Source organism: Dama dama, chromosome 23, assembly GCF_033118175.1.
Source record: "Dama dama isolate Ldn47 chromosome 23, ASM3311817v1, whole genome shotgun sequence".
In the NCBI taxonomy this organism is placed as follows: domain Eukaryota; kingdom Metazoa; phylum Chordata; class Mammalia; order Artiodactyla; family Cervidae; genus Dama; species Dama dama.
Window position 1 is genome coordinate 60,723,819 of NC_083703.1, and position 16,817 is coordinate 60,740,635.

The following is a 16,817-nucleotide window of genomic DNA, read 5'->3' on the forward strand; positions in this document are numbered from 1 at the left end:
GAGTCCCAGCCCAGGACCCCTCCGCTCTCTCTCATGATATCACACTCAGGCCTTCCCGGGAAACCATTTTAATCAGTGTATACAGGCAGCAAAGAGGGAGTACAGAAGCTGAACTGGCTAGGCTGTCTTCAGGATGCCAGGTCTCCCTCCTGGCTCTAAGCAGAATTAGCAGCAATTCTAAGAGGCCCCCAGGCCTCCAACAGCAAAGCCAGAGAAAAGTCACCCCAAGAAAGCCAACGGGGGAGGCCGCAGGCTGAGTGCTCAGCAGATGAGCGTGGTGGATGAGGGATGTATGGACTCATCCGGGGCTCTCAGAGACTCCATTCAGCAAGGCCTCTGGCTGGGGCTGTGTTTAAGGCTGGGTCAGACAGATGGGAGCCGCAGAGAGATGAAAGGTCTGGCTGGTGAGCCCCAGGGGAAGGACAAAGGCACTGGGGCAGATGCAGCCATGGACAACGGCCAGCTCAGGCAGGGCCCTTGCAATGCCCACAGCAAACAAGGCCATCCACGCAGCTCAGGGGCCTTGGCCACTTCAGGGCCCCTGTCTCAACCGAGCACAAAGGCATCTTCCCGGCCAGAAATCAGAGCCAAAGCACCAGGTCTGTCCCACAGAAGTTTGTCGATGTGGGGCTGGGTCAGCAGGGGGACCAGGCCACCCTCAGCTCAGTGGCAATTCTGACAGCTTGGGTGGCACGGAATCCCATTCACGCGGCAGCGGCAGCCCCCGCTGGTGTCTCCTGGGCCCTAGGGGACGATGGGGGAGAGAAGAGAAAGTCAGGGCAGAGGAGAGAGCAGTGCCCTCCCCCACCCCAGGCACCCCATCGCACCCACGGAGGATGCTCGCCCACCTGGGCCTTGGCCTGGACACATTCTGCTGCTAAGAATGATCCTCAGCCTCAGCTACCAGATGGAGGCAGCTCTCAAGGCCTTTCTGGTCTCTCGTAGCACCTTCAATTATGTGGTCTCTATCTACCCAACCCGAGAGCCAGAGCCGCAAAGGACCTGATGAATTTTTGCATATTTGGAGGGGGTCAGCGCGCTGGCGGCAGGAGGGAGTGCTCCTTCCACCTCCACCTGTCTCACTGTCTGCCTGGACATGAACGACACCAGCCCAACTCCAGGAACACTCCTCACGATGACAGATACCACTGCTCTCGCATGTTTTCCATTTGATTCTGACAAGAAGCCTGAGATGGGTTCTGCTATCATCCCCATTTTACAGAAGAAACTGAGGCTCAGATAAGGGAGTAACAGCATAACCACACGGTCAGTGTGTGCCAGAGCCAGGGACCCAAGCCTCCACTTCAGATTCCCACAGGCACCCTCTAGGGCAGGGGTGGGCAAACATTTCTGTAAAAGGTCAGACAGACAGTTACCTGAGGCTTTGCCAGCCAGATGGGCTCTGTCCTTGCAGTGCAAAAGCAGCCACAGACAGTATGCCAACGAATGTGCGGGGCTCCCACAAAACTTTACTTATGGACACTAAAATTTGGGTTTCATATAATTTTTACATGTCATAAAATATGCTCCTTTTAATACATTCAACCATTTTTTAAATTGTATTTCTCTTTTATTGTTCTTATTTAATCAAAAATAGACACACAATTAGTTTGTGGAAAAGTTAGAACCCAGGCTTTCTAGCTTCAAGCCTCCCTCTTTTTCTTTTTTAAAAATTTATTTTTAATTGAAAGATAATTGCTTTATAGTATTGTGTTGGTCTCTGCCAAACATCAACATGAAACAGCCATAGGTATTGATATGCATTGCACTGATTTGCATTTTTAAAAAATGCAAAAAGCTTAGTTCATGAACTTCACAAATGCAGGCGCTGGGGTTAGACTTGGCCCGTGGGCTGACTTCTCCAGCACCCTCCCCCAGTACTCCTGAACCCTCAGAGCACTCACCCCGGGGCCCCAGCGGGGGCCCTTGGTGACCCAGCAGATCTCGGTGTGGCAGACAGTGCACCGGATCCAGTCGCAGCCGTCCTTCTTCTGCACCACGATCTGGCACTGTGGGCAGTGCATGGCTTCACCCTGCTGCAGCATGGTCTGGAGCAGAGAAGGTGCTGATCTCAGACCCAGCCCGCTCCCTGGCCCCCGCCCCACCGCAGAGAGAAACCGGCCACCCTCCGGAGTCTGATTCACTCTCCCATGCTGCTCTATCCAGGCCCAGCTGCATGCAGCCTCCTCTCCTGTGTCTGCAGCCTCCTCCCTTCACCCGGACACTCCCTGCTGCCCGCCACCTGACCACGTGTCCTGAGTCCCGTCTCTGGATGGGGGAAATGCCAGCAGGAGCTCAGAGCCTCCAGGGCTGCATGAACCACAGCCCTGGCTAAGAAGCCCCCCTCGCTCCCCAAAACTCAGATCCTCGGCTCTCAGCCCTGACCCAGCCTCACTCTCAGCATCTCCGTCGTCTGCCGGGCAGCCATATCGTTCTGAGCTCGCAGGGCCAGGTCATCTTGGTACTCCTTGCAGTTCATCTGCTCATGGACGGCCTGGAGTGGATGAGGTGCTCGAGGTGAGAAAGTTCCCAGAGAGTTAGGGCCAGAGCAGGCATCCACACAAGCACTTAATGCCTAGATGGTGTCAGTGACAGAGCCTTCCTTTGTAAACTACATATCCATTTTACAGAAGAGGACACTGAGGCCAGGGTGGTGAAGCCAGGGTCATCACATATGATAATAATCATATTAAGTCCTGATAGGTACAGAAACCCTTAAAGCACCTCTCCCCCAGGGCACAGCCCCTTGTCCCCAGCTGAGTTCTGCCCTGGTTGCTGGTGTAATGCTCTGAGAGTGAGCTTACAGGGCTGTGACCAGGCTCGGCCCTGTCTATTCCCTCAAGACCAGTCTCTACAGTGGTCACCAGTTGAGAGAATGACGACAGGGATGGCCTGAAGTGACGGTCAGGTAGGGCTCAGTCTGGGTTTGGGGTCAGGGCTCATTCAGGACAGAGGCTGACAGTCTGAGGCCAAGGCTGGGGTTGGTCTGTGACTTAGGCTCAGGATTAGTCAGAGGGCAGGACTGGGGCTCAGTCTTGGGCCAGGGTTATTTAGAGGCTCAGTCCAGGGTCAGGGCTCAATCTAAGGGTTAGGCCTAGGTCAGGACTTAAGCCACACCCGGCCACTGACACACAGCTCTAAGCCATGGGAACTGGGTCAGTATACCAGCTCCCTTCTCTTATTCCCATAATAAGTTTGGACTTGCAATGAGCTCCTGGCAGGACCAGAGTGACTGGGCGGGGTGGGTCCCTGTCCCCACCTTGCAAAGCAGGCAGTTGACATGGAAGCACACGGGGCAGGGGAACTCATTGACATCATCCTCAAAGAAGCACCATCCCTTGCAGTCCGGGGTCTTGCAGTGGTAGCTGAAGGCACTGCGGTTTTCCGCAATGGAGATGCCCAGGTCCAGAAACCGCTGATAATCCTCGGGGCTCAGGAGCTGCCAGCAGTCCACAACCTTGGTGCCCGAGACTCAGAAGCCTTGGTGCATGCCCTTCTGGTCACCCTCAGGAAGCCCCAACCCATGAAGTCCAACACAGTAGTGTTTACAAACTCCATCCAAAGAACAAGTTAGTGCCTTCCCTAGCAGTCCAGTGGTTAAGACTGTGCTGCCAATGGAGGGGGTGAGGGTTTGATCCCTGGTTGGTAACCACGAAGTGTGGCCAAAAGGAATGCCATGGACAGAGGAGCCTGGCAAGCTACAGCCCACAGGGTCGCAAAGAGTCAGACACGACTGAGCCACTAACACTCTTGCTATCACTTCAGGGTGAGCAAACCAAAGCACCGAGGGGCTGTGTATCTGCCCTTGAGGTCACCTGGGCCGTCTGGCCCCAGAAGTTCTCTCCCCACTGTTGTTAACTTCTCTGCTGTCTTTTCCCCACAAGGGTAGCTTCCTTACTAGCTATTTCCCCCAATTTCTATCCTGCCCACTACATGGGCCGCCAGCATCCCACACAGAGAAGGCTCTTGATAACTGCCTGGAACCCAAAACTGGGACTCTCAAACCCGTTCCCACTGGCCAGCTCCCGGCCCAGTTCCCTGGGATGGGGGGGTGGGGGTGGGGCAGAGGGGTGCCCCTTCCTCCCCCAGGCCTTACCGCTCGGATCTCCCTCTCCAGCAGCTTGCCCGAGCATGAGTAGGTGTTGTCGATGAAGGGGCAGGACACCTCAGCCTCCTGGCTGTTGCGGATGGTGCCCTGCAGACACTCCCTGGGGGAGGGGGGAGGAGGGGGGAGGTGTGGGGGTTAGGGGTCATCTGAACCCCACCCCCCAGGACTCCAGCCCTCACATGGTGAGGCCTGACCTCGGGCTGGCTCCTCCCCAATTTCTTCCTTTCTTCTGGTGCCTCCCATCAACCCACCATGTCTGTCCACCTCATTGCTATCCATATTGCTCCAGCCAAGGTTGCTTCACCCCTCACCTGCAGAACTGCAGAAGCCTCTTCACTGGACTCCCTGGATCAGCCATGTCCCTCCTCACAACCTCCCATCTGACCCCACCCAGAGCAAACCTGAAAGCCCTGGGGACTGACCCTCCCTAATACCTCTCTGCCCCTATGCCCTACCTGCTCCATCCCTCTGCTCCAGACACGCTGACCCCTTCCTGCTGCAGGCAGGCCAGGCATGCACCCACCATGGACCCCCTGGTCTGCTCAAGCCTGGCTTCCCTAGGGGCTTCCCTGACCCCTTCTAGGGCAGGGCCTCCACTGCTTATCAAAAGCCACTGACACTTATGACATGATTTACAATTATATCAGTGATTATCTGATTAACATCAGCCTGCCCATGGGAAGGTAAGCTTTAGCAGGTAGAAACTGAGCTTTTGTGGGCATTCAGGGATTCCCAGGCCTAGCCCAGTCCCTGGCAGCCAAGGCAGCTCATCAAATGTGTGCTGTGAAGGAGGACATGCTCTCCACAGCCAGGGCCAGGAGGAGAGCCTCAGAGGGCAGACTGTCCACCAGCAAGCGGCAGGGCGGGGCTGGCTCAGGCTGTCAGGCAAGGGCCTCACTGCCCTTGCATGGGCCCGGCGGTGGGGCGGGAGGGTGCGGGCTCTGGCGCCAGAAAGTCTGAGCTGTGCAGCCTCTCTGTACCCCACATCCCTCCTCTGCAAGATGGGGACATGGTGCCTACCTCCCAAGTTTGTGAGGATGCCCAAACAGCTGGAAGAGTCCTGGGCCCCACCCGCTTCCAGCCCCGGGTACTACATCGCTGGGGCCGGGGCAGGGACCGCACCTGCAGAAGGTGTGCAGACACTCGCGCAGCACCACGGCCTCACCCGGCGCCAGGACACTGTAGCACACTGGGCACTCGGCGGGCTCGGTGTTCAGAACCAGGCTCCGCTGATCCAGCTGCACGTGCTTCAGGTAGTTGCCTTCCTGCTGCTGCTGCTTCCGCTGGGCACACGGGGGTGGGGCCGCGGGGCGGGTCAGGGTCTCAGGGGCGGGCAGGACCAGGAAGGGGGCAGGACCGGGTGGGGGTGGGCAGGACCAGGTCGGGGGGGGGGCAGGACTGGGGCGGGGGGCAGGATGGTTCAGACCGCCCAATGGGAGGCAAAGGGGGGCTCATGGAAGGATCCTGGGGTTAGGGTGGGGCTGGGCATGGCCCAGGCAGTGGGCAAGCGCTGGAGATGGTAAGGGTGGGACCAGGAGCGAGGCGACCAAACACGGGGGTGGGGCAGGAGGCAGGCCAGGCAGGCGCAGCTTAAGGCTACAACCTAGGGTCAAGTCAGGGGGCAATGGGGCCGGGGCCTGAGTGGGGAGTCAGGGGAAGCAGGGCTCCCATCTCTGCCAAGAAGCAGGGCAGGGGTAGCTTCAGGGGGAAAGGCAGGGGGATGGGGGGCGGTGATAAAGCGAGGGAGCAGAGCCAGGCGGGAGAGAGGCCGGGGTCTGGGCCAGGATTGTAATGGGACCACAATGAGGTCATGGCCAGCAACGGGTCCAAAGGCGGGATGGGGACGTTGGATCAGAATGGGAAACCGCTCAGGGTTATGTATCTATGCGTGTGTAACACGACAGTGGGAGGGGCAAAACAGGGGCGGGTCAGCCTCCAAGTGGGCAGAGATGGGCTAGGTCCAGGCTCTCAGGAAGTCTAGGAGGGCCACAGCCAGAAAGGAAGGGGTCGGGGGTGGGGGTCAGGAATAGTAGGATTCAGGATGAGGTCAGAGCTAATGGAGCAATACCTAGGTCACAGCGGGATGAAACGGGGGCGTGGTCTGGGTCTTGGCTAGGATGCTGGGGTCAGAGCCAGGTACCCTTGAGTGCACGATGGGAAAGTTAAGTCAAAGCCAGCGGTGGTGCCACAGCTCACGGGGATGGGGGAGGGGGGAGCACAAATAAGCCTGGATTTGCGTCACAGCCGGGAAGCAGGGTCTCAGCGATAGTATGAATGACCTCAGGGAGAGGCCGGTCACAGTCAAGTGTAGGGTCACCACCATCGGTGTGATCACAAGGGGGCAGCAACGGGGTCAGGAGCAAAGTGGACGTGCTCCCTTTCTGGCCTACGCCTCCCCCGTCCAGGCTGCAGGAGTCTTTCCGGGGACTTCGGCGCCCACCTGCTGGTACTGGCGCAGCGCCTCCTCCTCACCGGCCAGGCGCGCTCGCTCCTCCTCGTCCGGCTGGTACGAGGCGGGTACCTGGTAGGCCTCGGGCCGCGCCCGGCAGCACATCTCGCAGCCGGGCCTAGTGGGCTTGTTAATGAAGGTGCAGCCGGGGCAGGTCCAGCCCACCTGGGGGCAGAGGGGCAGTGAGCGCAGGGAGACTAAATGGGGGGGCGGGGCATAGGGCGCATGTGTGGCAGCTTACCGGCGGGGGCTCTGGCGCTGCATCAGGCTGCCCCCGCCCCGGCTCTTGAGGGGCCCCAGGCTTTGGGGGAACTGGGTCCAGGGGGCCCCGTGGCTGCAGCGTGAGGTCCTTGAAGCCCAGATCTGGGGAGAAGGGTTCAAGGGGTGGCAGATCCATGTAGCCAATTTCATCCACACCCTGAGCCAGCCAGGAAACCCCCCTTCTATCCTCTCCCTCTGCTCCAAGGACATTCCAGCTCCCTCTTGCCAGGTGGGCCCAGCCATGGCTGAGTGTCCTGGCTCCCACGGGTCACAGCCCCTCCTTCCACCCACCACTGCTCCTAGATCCACCCGGCTTAAGAACCCTGCTTGAAAACAGATCTCCTGTGTGCCTAAGTGTCCACACAAGTGTCCGCACCGAGAGGGACAAACAACACTTCTGTAGTGGCCCCGCCAAAATACTGAACCTGAATCCATTCCCGAGGGCACATAGGACAGAAAAGCTAAAAACAAAACTGGCCTGGAGAGTCAAGGGGAGACCAGAGATCAAAGACTGAAAAAGACTGAGAAACACCGAGGCCAAGAGCCAGGTCTTTCACTATAAAGGACATGAGTGAGACAACTGGTAAAATGTGAGCAAGATCTGCACATTAGATAGTGTTACTATATCAAAGTTAATTTCCTAAATTTGCTAACTGTACAATAAATGTAAGAAAATGACCTTTTTATTTTTATAAAGGAAATACAAACTGAAGTATTTAGGGAAAAGGGACATCGTATCTGCAACCTACTCTCAAAACAGTTCCAAAAATTATTTATGCATAAATAAATAATTGTACATGGAGACAATGATAAACCAAATACAGTCAAAATATTAGTATCTGGGGAATCCACATGAAAGGTACATGGGAATTCCTTATACAATTCTTTGTACAATTTTGCAACTTTTCTGTAGGTCTGAAATATTTCAAAATAAGAAGTAAAAAATTTAAAAACTAGCTATTACATCCAATTTACAGATTTAGACAACTGAGAAGGAGAGATAGGAAGGAACTTGCCTAGGTCAAGGAGTTGATAAATGCCAGGGCGGGGACTGAACTCAACCCTTCTCCCCAAGACTGGCTGTTCTCTAAAGGGTTCCCCAGATGGCTCCCTCCTGGGGTGTCCTTTGTCCTCTCTTCCCCACTATGGATAAGGTCCTCCAGTCAAGTCCCTGATGGAAAGCCCCTGGGCTCTACACCTCGCTCCCTCCCGCCCTATGCCCACAGGTGAGTCCACCTCACCAGGGAGCAGAGCCTTACCTTCCAGCATCCGCAACTGCCTCTCCCGCTGCAGCTCCTGAGGGTTGAGCGAGGTGTTGCAGGCGGACAGCAGGTAGAGGTAGGCGCTGTCCCCATTCCGCCTCACGCCATGGGAGTGCAGAGTCTCCTGGTCCCGGGCCAACCGCTGCCCAAACACCCACTGCTGCAGGGTTGGCGGGAAGCCATAGTCTAGGAACACCTGTCAGGGAGGATGGACAGGAAGCGTAGGGAGGGAGGAGCAGAGCAGAGACAGGTGGGGGCAAAAGGGGAACCTCCACCCTCCCTTTCACCCCCTCACTCACCATGTCCTTGAGGGAGGCCACCGTCATGTCAGGCCGCACCGTGAGCCAGATAGTGACTGTGTGCATCTGTGCATCCTCCACGCTCACCCACAGCCTGCGGGGAGGGCAAGGGCTCTGGACCAAGGTCCAACCTCAGCCACCAGCTAGCTCCTGGATTCCCGCTCCCCTGTGCTTCCTCCTGGATCAGAACTCGCTGCTTAGGCCCTGCAATGGCTCCACACGGCTCTCAGAATAAAATCCAAACTCACCGTGGCTTCAAGGGCCTTAATGCGCTGGCCCCTTCAGTCTCTTGTATTACTGGCTATTATTGGCTCCTTAACCAAACCACAGCAGCTATTATTAACTGTATGCTAAGACTCTTTAAAGCACTTAACATATATTAACTCAATTCTCTCAATGAACCCATGAGACACGTACTGTTGTCTCCCCTATTTTACAGATAAAAACAGGAGGCAGAGAGAGGTTGTAGTGACTCTGCTGAGTAAACAATAACTGTTAGAGGCAGGATTTAAATCCAAACAGGAGTATTTCAGAGAAAGTGGTTTTAAATACCAACCTTCTCAAAGATGCGAAAACTTTTTGGGAAGACCAATGGCACGAAAATGGAGGGCTGAGACGAAAAAACAGAACTGATTTCAGGACACAGAAAAAAGCCCACTTAGAACCTCCAGAGCAACTTGGGAAAACACTGTATCCTTAGAGCAAGAACAGCAGGAAACAATCAGAAAATGAAGAAGAGTTGCTGGGAATCTAACAGTAACTCCTGACTCATCTGACCTTCAGATCCATCTACAGGTTCACAAGAAAAATGAGAGATACCAAATGACACTCCAAGGAGACAATTCGTAAACTCAGAATGTGGGAGAATTCTGGAGATCAAAAGCCAGATTTCTAAAAAGTTAATGTCACTAAAAATAGAGAAAGTGAATAAAAGACTTAGACAACATTAAGAAATGCTATGTGTCAATTCTCATTTGGCTCCTGATTAGAACAAACCAACTATAAAAAATACTAATGAGATAATCAAGGCAAGTTTAATACAAATAGAGTATTAGAGGATTTTAAGGAGTTGTTAATGTTTTAGGTGTAATAATGGTATTGAGGTTATTTTTTAAGTCATTAGTTTTAAAGACTTATGAATGAGCTAACATCTGAGACTTGCTTTAAAATACTCCAGAAAATACCTTCAAAATTTCTCAGGATAAAGATTTTCAACATCTAGCCAACCATCAATGAAAGGAGCAAGTTTTAGACACGTAAAGACAACAAAAGTTTACCATCCACTTCTCCACATGAAAAGTTTTTGAAATACAAGAAACAAGAATAGCTGTCTGATGCAGAATAGAAAACTGAAAGGGAATTTAAAGAAGGAAAGGAAATTTAAAGATCTTAACCTTCAAGACATTCTTCTTCAAGCAACAGGGTTTTGAAACATGAAAGATAGTGTCAATTGCACTACTTATTTTACACTGAGTAATATTTCCATAATCAAAATACTATAAATGCTATTTTACTGGGTTTACATTTTTAGTATCAACCTAGAGGCAAAGCATAGAAGCCTTAATTTTACTCAGAAAACAAAATCTAAAAACTATAACCAAGACTTCCCTGGTTGTCCAGTGGCTAAGGCTCCGAGCTCCCAGTGCAGAGGGCCCAGGTTTGATCCCTGGTCAGGGAACTAGATCCCACATGCCACAACTAAGAGTTCACATGCCATAACTAAAAAAAAATTCTGCATGCCACAATGAAGACCAAAGATCCTATGTGTCACAACTAAGACCCAATAAATAAATACAATTTAAAAAATAAAATAAAACCTATAACCTTAACACCAATAATAGAGAAGCACCATTGGAGCCCTCATTTTTGCTGTCACCAGATCAGTAGTGATCAGTTAGTCAGAAAATTCATTACAGTAGAGAAATGCAGACATAGTTGCAGACTTTAACACTTAATTTTACCTTAAAGGATACAAATGCACATTCAATGGCCAATCGCTAGGTAAAAAGGCCACTGGTTTTGTTTTTTATTTAGTACAAATCTGCTACTGGAGTTTCCAGTGACCTTTTTTTTTTTCTTTTTGTATGAACTATACCCATTATACATGGTTTCTGATCTCTAGTATCAGCTTCTTTAAAGTGGAGCAAGAACTTAAGACTCTCAAAGCATCTGAGTACAGAGAGCCCTTTTGGATTTTTACCACTTTCTTTTTTTTTTTTTTTACAATTCACTCACCCTAAAATGAACAGCCTTTTTTTTTTTTTTTTTGGTACCGCATCTCTATTTTGTCTTTCTAAAGCAATCAACTTAAGTTTTCATATACAAAATTCTCTTTTAGCACTCGTGTTTTATTGATTGATACAACAGCTATTAAATTATGCCATGGGGGGGGGAAATTATGCCATGGAAACAAGTACAACTGATATAAACAAGCTGTGTGGCGGTATGTTTTACAGCAGCAGCTACAGTGCCATTTAATTGGGGGAATCAAGTGGAGGTCAACTGGGAGCACTTCTACTGCAGTACTAACAAAACCCAGGAAGTTAGGAAAAGGGAACAGTGAGATGAGCATGTTAAATTCCTCATTTTTCATAACAAGGAGTGTACACAGATACCATCTTAAGTGCATATATCAAGAAATGGATATACAAGTATTTTATTTGAAATCAAATGGCCAATTGATCAACAGATGCAATGCAATCCCTGTCAAAATTCCAGCTCACTGTTTTTTGCAGAAATTAGCACACTAACCCTAAGATTCATATGGAGATTCAAGGGACCCAGAATAGCCAAAAAAAATCTTGAAAGAGAAGAACAAAGTTGGAGTACTTATGCTTCTGTTTTAAAAACTTACTACAAAGCTATAATAATAAAAACTGTCTTACTGGTATAAGGACAGACATACAGAGCAACAGACTAGAAATTAGGTTTCAGAAATAAACTTCAGACTTACGGCCAAATAATTTTCAACAAAGGTGCCAAGATATTAAACAGGGACAAAACAGTCTTTTTAACAAATAGTGCTATGACAACTAGATATTCACAAGCAAAAGAATGAAGTTGGATCTCTGCCTCTCAGTGTAACAAAAATTAACTCAACAGGGATCAAAGATGTAAATGTAAGAGCTAAAACTATAAAACTCTTTAAAAACAAAAATAAGGGTATACCTTTATGACTGTGGATGAGGCAAAGGTATCTTAGATGACATCAAAAGCACAAACAACAAGAGAAAACAAATAAACAGTATTTCATCAAAATTGAAAACGTGTACTTCAAAGGACACTATCAATACAGTGAAAAGACAATCCATAGAATGGGAAATGAAAATAGGTGTCCATTGTATATATACACACCACAGTTTCTTTATTCATTCATGGTTACTTCAGTTGTTTCCATATATATATACACAATGAAATATTATTCAGCCATAAATGAAGGAAATTCTGCCATTTGCAACAACATGGACATTGTGCTAAGTGAAATAAATCAGACAGAGAAAGACAAATTCTGTATTATACCACTTATATATGGAATTTTAAAAAATCAATGTCAGAGAAACAGAACAGACTGATTGGGGTGTTGCAGGGGTGAAGGTGGTCAAAAGCTACAAACTTCCTGTTTTAAGATAAGTAAGTTCTAAAGCAGAGATGTACAGCATGGTGACTACAGTTAACAATATCAAATATTTGCAAACTGCTCAGAGAGTAAACCTTAAAAGTTGTCACAAGAAAAAGTAATTTGTTACTATGTCAGGCAATGGATGTTAACTAAACTTACTGTGGTAATCATTGTGCAATATATATATATATTAAAGCATATGTCATACACCTAAAATGGTTCTAAGGTTCACTTTCCAACATGTGGAAGGGGAAAGAGAGGGAAGGCTTCCCACACAACACTAAGCAATTTTCAGACACCAGCAGGGCATCCTACAATTCAACTGGATTCTAGCCCTCTCTACCCAGAGACAGTGTCAGCTTTCATAGCTTGTGGGCTCATTCCTACAAGGCTGCTCCCATCACTTCACACACCAATCGAAACCCCAAGTTGTCATCGGTTCTCTGACTGACTGGATATAGATTAGGGATTCCAACGACTTCCTCCACGGGTTGATTATTTTGCTAGAACAGCTCACAGAACTCAGAGAAATATTTACTTACTATATTACGAAAGGGTATAATAGCCAAATGGAAGAGATGTATGGAGCAAGGTATGTGAGAAGGGGCATCATTCTCTCCAAATTCCAAACCCTGTCTTTTTGAGTGTTTATGGAGGCTTTATTACATAGGCATGACTAACTAATCCATTGGCTACTGATGATTCAACCTTCAGCCCTCTTCCCCTCCCTGGAGATCAGGATGATGAGACTGAAAATTCCAATTCTCTAACCACAGGGCTGGCTCCTCTTATGACCAGCCTCCATCCTTAAGCAATTTAGGGGCAGTCCAAGAGTCACCTCACTAACATAACAAAATGCACCTTTGTCATTCTCATCACTTAAGAAATTCCAAGGGTTTTAGGAGCTCAGTGCCAAGAACAGGAAGAATATACATTTCTTATTGTAAGTCATAATACCTTAAACTAACTCTGTTTTGTATATCAATGATATCTCAATAAAACTGGGGAAAAAAATATGTCCATATAAAAACTTGGACACAAATGTTCATATCAGCATTGTGCACGTTAGCCAAAAAAGTGGAAACAACTCAAATGTCCATCTACTGATTAATAAAGAAAATATGGTATACCCATACAATAGATTATTATTCAGTCATAAAAAGGAATGAAGTTTTGATACATGCTACAACATGGATGAATCTAGAAAACATGATGCTAAGTTAAAGAAGCCCAGACACAAAAGGCCACATAGTGTATAATTCCATTTCATTCATATGAAATTTCCAGAGTAGGCAAATTTCTGGAGATAGAAAGTAAATTAGTTGTTGCCTAAGGTTGAGGGGTTGAGGAAAGAAAAGTTGGGAGATAGGGAGTGTCTATTAATGGGTATGGGGTTTCCTAATGGGATGATGAAAATATTCTGTAATTGGTTATGGTGATGGTTACACAATTGTGAATATACTAAAAGCCTCGAACTATGCACTTTAAATTGCTGAATAGGGTCTGTCAATTATATCTCAATAAAAAATCAAATGGGATCCAATATTGAAAATTAGAAACTGTAAAAGTATCTTACTACACAGCAGGAAAAAAACATTTGAGTGTTTAATATGTGCCAGGCACTGTGCTGAGCATTTCAGCATCAAGTAACTCTCCTGGGGCAGACAGCCTTCCTTCAAGCTGAGTGTGGCTGTGCGAAAAATTTCTGGCCACGGGAGTTAAGTGGAAGAAGTGTGTGCAACTTTGTGAGCTGCGTTCTTAAGAGGAGAGTGGGAGGGTGTGCCCTTCTTCCTTCCTACTGACAAGAGTGATGATGTAATGGCTGGAACGGGAAGAACCATTTTGGATCATAAGGGGAACCGGAGAAAGGAGGTCATGAATGGCCTAATGAGAAGACAAAAGAAGCAGGAGCTCTGAGAACTAGAGAGAGCAGAGCTTCCACATCTGGAGTGCCTACCATCAAACTTGTTTATGTCACTGTTAATATGTTTTTTTCTGTTCTATGAGACCTATCATTCTAATACACCTCCTAACAACCTTGTTAACAGTTCTACTATTACTGCTCCATTTTTTAAATTAAAAAAAACAAACAAACAAAACTCTGAGAGGTGAAATGATCTGCCTTAGATCGCAGAGTTGATTTGTGACAGAGCTGGGGTTTGAAGCTAGGGCTCTTGACACCAGAAGCTGCCATTAAGAATAACTTAACTGTTCTATGTGCTCAGTTGCTCAGTCGTGTCTGACTCTGTGACTCCATGGATTGCAGCCCGCCAGGTTCCTGTCAACGGGGATTCTCCAGGCAAGAATACTGGAGTGGGTTGCCATGCCCTCCTCCAGGGGATCCTCCCAACCCAGGGATCGAACCCAGGTCTCCCGCATTGCGGGCGGATTCTTTATGGACTGAGCCGGCAGGGAAGCTCTAACTGTTCTACAGGCCAACACTATATTGCAGCCCACTGGGGTTCAGGAAGCTCTGAACCCTGGGCTTCCTAGTCAGCCATGCACTCCTCACCTGATATCCTGTGTCGGAGAGACCTCAGGCTTCAGTTGCACATTCAGGGGCACCCGCTGCTCTGCCAGCCAGATAGCACACTGCATAGCCACCTGTTCATCCCCACCAGCCACTGCTCGTGTGAGTCTCTGGGCCACCTCCTCAGCTGAAATCCACAGTGCAAGCAGGTTAGCACAGGGTTTATTCTTCTTTGTGGGGAAGGAGAGGGTTTATTCTTCTTTGTGGGGAAGGAGGGTGAGGAAGGAGGTGATTCTTTATATATGTTCCTTCCTCTCTGTCTTCTTGGTAAACTCCTACACATCCTTCAGCACCCAGCTTAAAAGTCCCTTTTCCCTGAGAGGCCTTGTCTGACACTCCCCACCCCTGCTCATTTGGTTCTGTTGCCCCTTCATACTCCCAGGTCCCCCATACTTGCACTTGTTTATCCAACAAACATTTACTGAGCTCTTGCTGTTCAGTCACTAAGTTGTATCCAGATCTTTGTGACCCCCAAGGACTGCAGCACACCAGGCTCCCCTGTCCTTGCCTATCTCCCGGAGTTTGCTCAAACTCATATCCATTGATACCATCCAACAATCTCATCCTCTGTTGCTCCCTTCTCCTTCTGCCCTCAATCTTTCTTTAGCATCAGGGTCTTTTCCAATGAATTGGTTCTTTGCATCAGGTGACCACAGTATTGGAGCTTCAGCATCAGTCCTTCCAATGAATATTCAGGGTCGATTTCCTTTAGGATTGAGCTCATACTGTGTGCCAATCACTGTCACAGAAACTGGGCTTCAGCAGTGAATAAGATAAACAGGGGCCCTCTTCTCATGGACTTCCCAGCCCAGTAAGAAGACAACTAACAAGTTTAACAAAAGAAAAAGATTCAGACTGTGATCCATGCTGGCAAGGAAATGAACAGGATAAGGAGATCAGGAAAGAGAAGAGGAGGTGACACTGAAGCTGAGACCTGAAGCAGGAGATGTTGGATAATGTCAAGACCTGGTTGGGGAAAAGTGTTCCAAGTGGAGAGAAAATGAAAGACCTTGGTCAAGAAATGGTCGGATTAGAACAGAGAAGCTGATGAAGCCCCAGCAGAATGAGCAAGGGGCCAGATGGGGGAAGGCAGAGATGAGCAAAAGCAGAAGTGAGCAAAGTCAGCAAGCATGTGAGCTACCCAACTGCTCTAGGCTTCTGTTCTAGGAACAAACACAGGGGTATGTGAGCAGGTTGGTGACATGACCTAACTTAAATTCTCCAACCCGAGTGGAAGGCACGAGGTGGAAGGCAAAGACCCTGGTATTCAGGTCAATTGAGGTCTGGTCCCCCACTAGCGTGGGTGGTCTCTTGCCCTCTGGGAGCTCCACACCCTCTTCTCAGCAGAGCTGGCCTATGGGAGGCCTTAGGGGCATCAAATAAAAGAATGACAAGATGCCCTTGGAAGCAACCGGCCTGCAAGGGAGGAATGTGAGGGGCAAGTGGGCAGGAGGACAGGTTAATACCCCTCTCCCAGGCCCTTCTGGGAGGAGAGGCCGCGTTCTGGCAAGGCCCACCTCCCACCCGAAGCTTCTCAGCCGCCCCCAGGCTGTGCCCACCTTTCTTGATCTTCTCGTCCATCTGGCGGGGTTGTGCCCATCCCCCCGCGGAGGGGGCGGGCTGCAGCTCCGGGGAAATGCTATCTCCCGGTCACCTGCTAGAGGACGGGCAGACCACGAGAAACTCAGCCCCAGCCGGTGGCCTCTGGCGCGGCCCGAGCCTTCTTGGTGCCTCAGGGTCCCGGGTGGCAATCGGGTAGCATCACATTACCCGAGGACCGGGGATGGGGCCTGGGAGGGGAACGGGTGGGAGGTGAGAGGGAGCGCCAAGACGAGCCGGCTCTGGGCGACAGAGGAAACTGGACAGGCCCGGCTGCGGGGAAGGGGAGGAGGGGCGCCGCACAGCCAGGGCGCTGGGCCGGAGCCCTTCTCCCTGCTGGGAGCGGGAGCGCCCTCAGGGGTGCGGGATTTCAGCCCAACTCCCGCCCGCCCGCGGCGGCCCCTGTCAGTCATGAGAAGGAGCGCAGCAGCTTTAGCGGAAGAGAAAGTGAAAGTGGCGGCTCCGGAAGTGGGGCTGAAGATTGTCGCCGGATCCGGGTCTCCCCGCCACCCACGCCCGACCACCTGGCGGCGGCCCCCGCCTCGGGTCACGGGAATCCAGGGCGCTCTTGTCCCGCCGTCCGGGGCGTTCCCACGCCGCCCTGGGCCAGACCCGGATCCTGTGACCCTCACTCACCCGCTGGTTCCAGCCAGCAGCGCCGTGGGAGGGGCGGGGCCACGGGGCGGGGAC

The 16,817-nt window shown here is 50.2% G+C and overlaps 1 protein-coding gene across 6 annotated transcripts; it reads right to left on the reverse strand.

Annotated features, from left to right (window-relative positions):
• Positions 1–52: 52 nt before the first annotated feature.
• On the reverse strand, positions 53–16,817 carry RBCK1 (RANBP2-type and C3HC4-type zinc finger containing 1). Of its 6 annotated transcripts, none has more exons than XM_061126988.1 (13): positions 16,764–16,817; positions 16,088–16,318; positions 14,511–14,655; positions 8,380–8,473; positions 8,078–8,276; positions 6,799–6,920; positions 6,549–6,722; positions 5,231–5,391; positions 4,097–4,208; positions 3,260–3,439; positions 2,396–2,494; positions 1,905–2,048; positions 53–744 (listed from the first exon to the last, which is right to left on the reverse strand). In XM_061126988.1, exons 2-13 carry the CDS (start codon positions 16,107–16,109, stop codon positions 664–666), a joined length of 1,533 nt encoding a protein of 510 aa, XP_060982971.1. In that variant the 5' UTR covers positions 16,110–16,318; positions 16,764–16,817; the 3' UTR covers positions 53–663. The 6 variants fall into 6 exon arrangements, with proteins under 6 accessions (XP_060982971.1, XP_060982973.1, XP_060982972.1 ...); XM_061126990.1 differs by having other exon boundaries at positions 16,088–16,185; positions 16,764–16,810; XM_061126989.1 differs by lacking the exon at positions 16,764–16,817 and adding an exon at positions 16,652–16,736.

Excerpts from the sequence above, each read along its gene's own strand:
- RBCK1 (XM_061126988.1), bottom strand. The coding sequence starts at position 16,109 with ATGGACGAGAAGATCAAGAAAG. Across the intron at positions 5,392-6,548 it reads CGCTGCGCCAGTACCAGCAG|CGGAAGCAGCAGCAGCAGGA; the intron begins GTGGGCGCCGAA and ends CCGTGTGCCCAG. Across the intron at positions 2,495-3,259 it reads TCAACTGCCTGCTTTGCAAG|GCCGTCCATGAGCAGATGAA; the intron begins GTGGGGACAGGG and ends CATCCACTCCAG.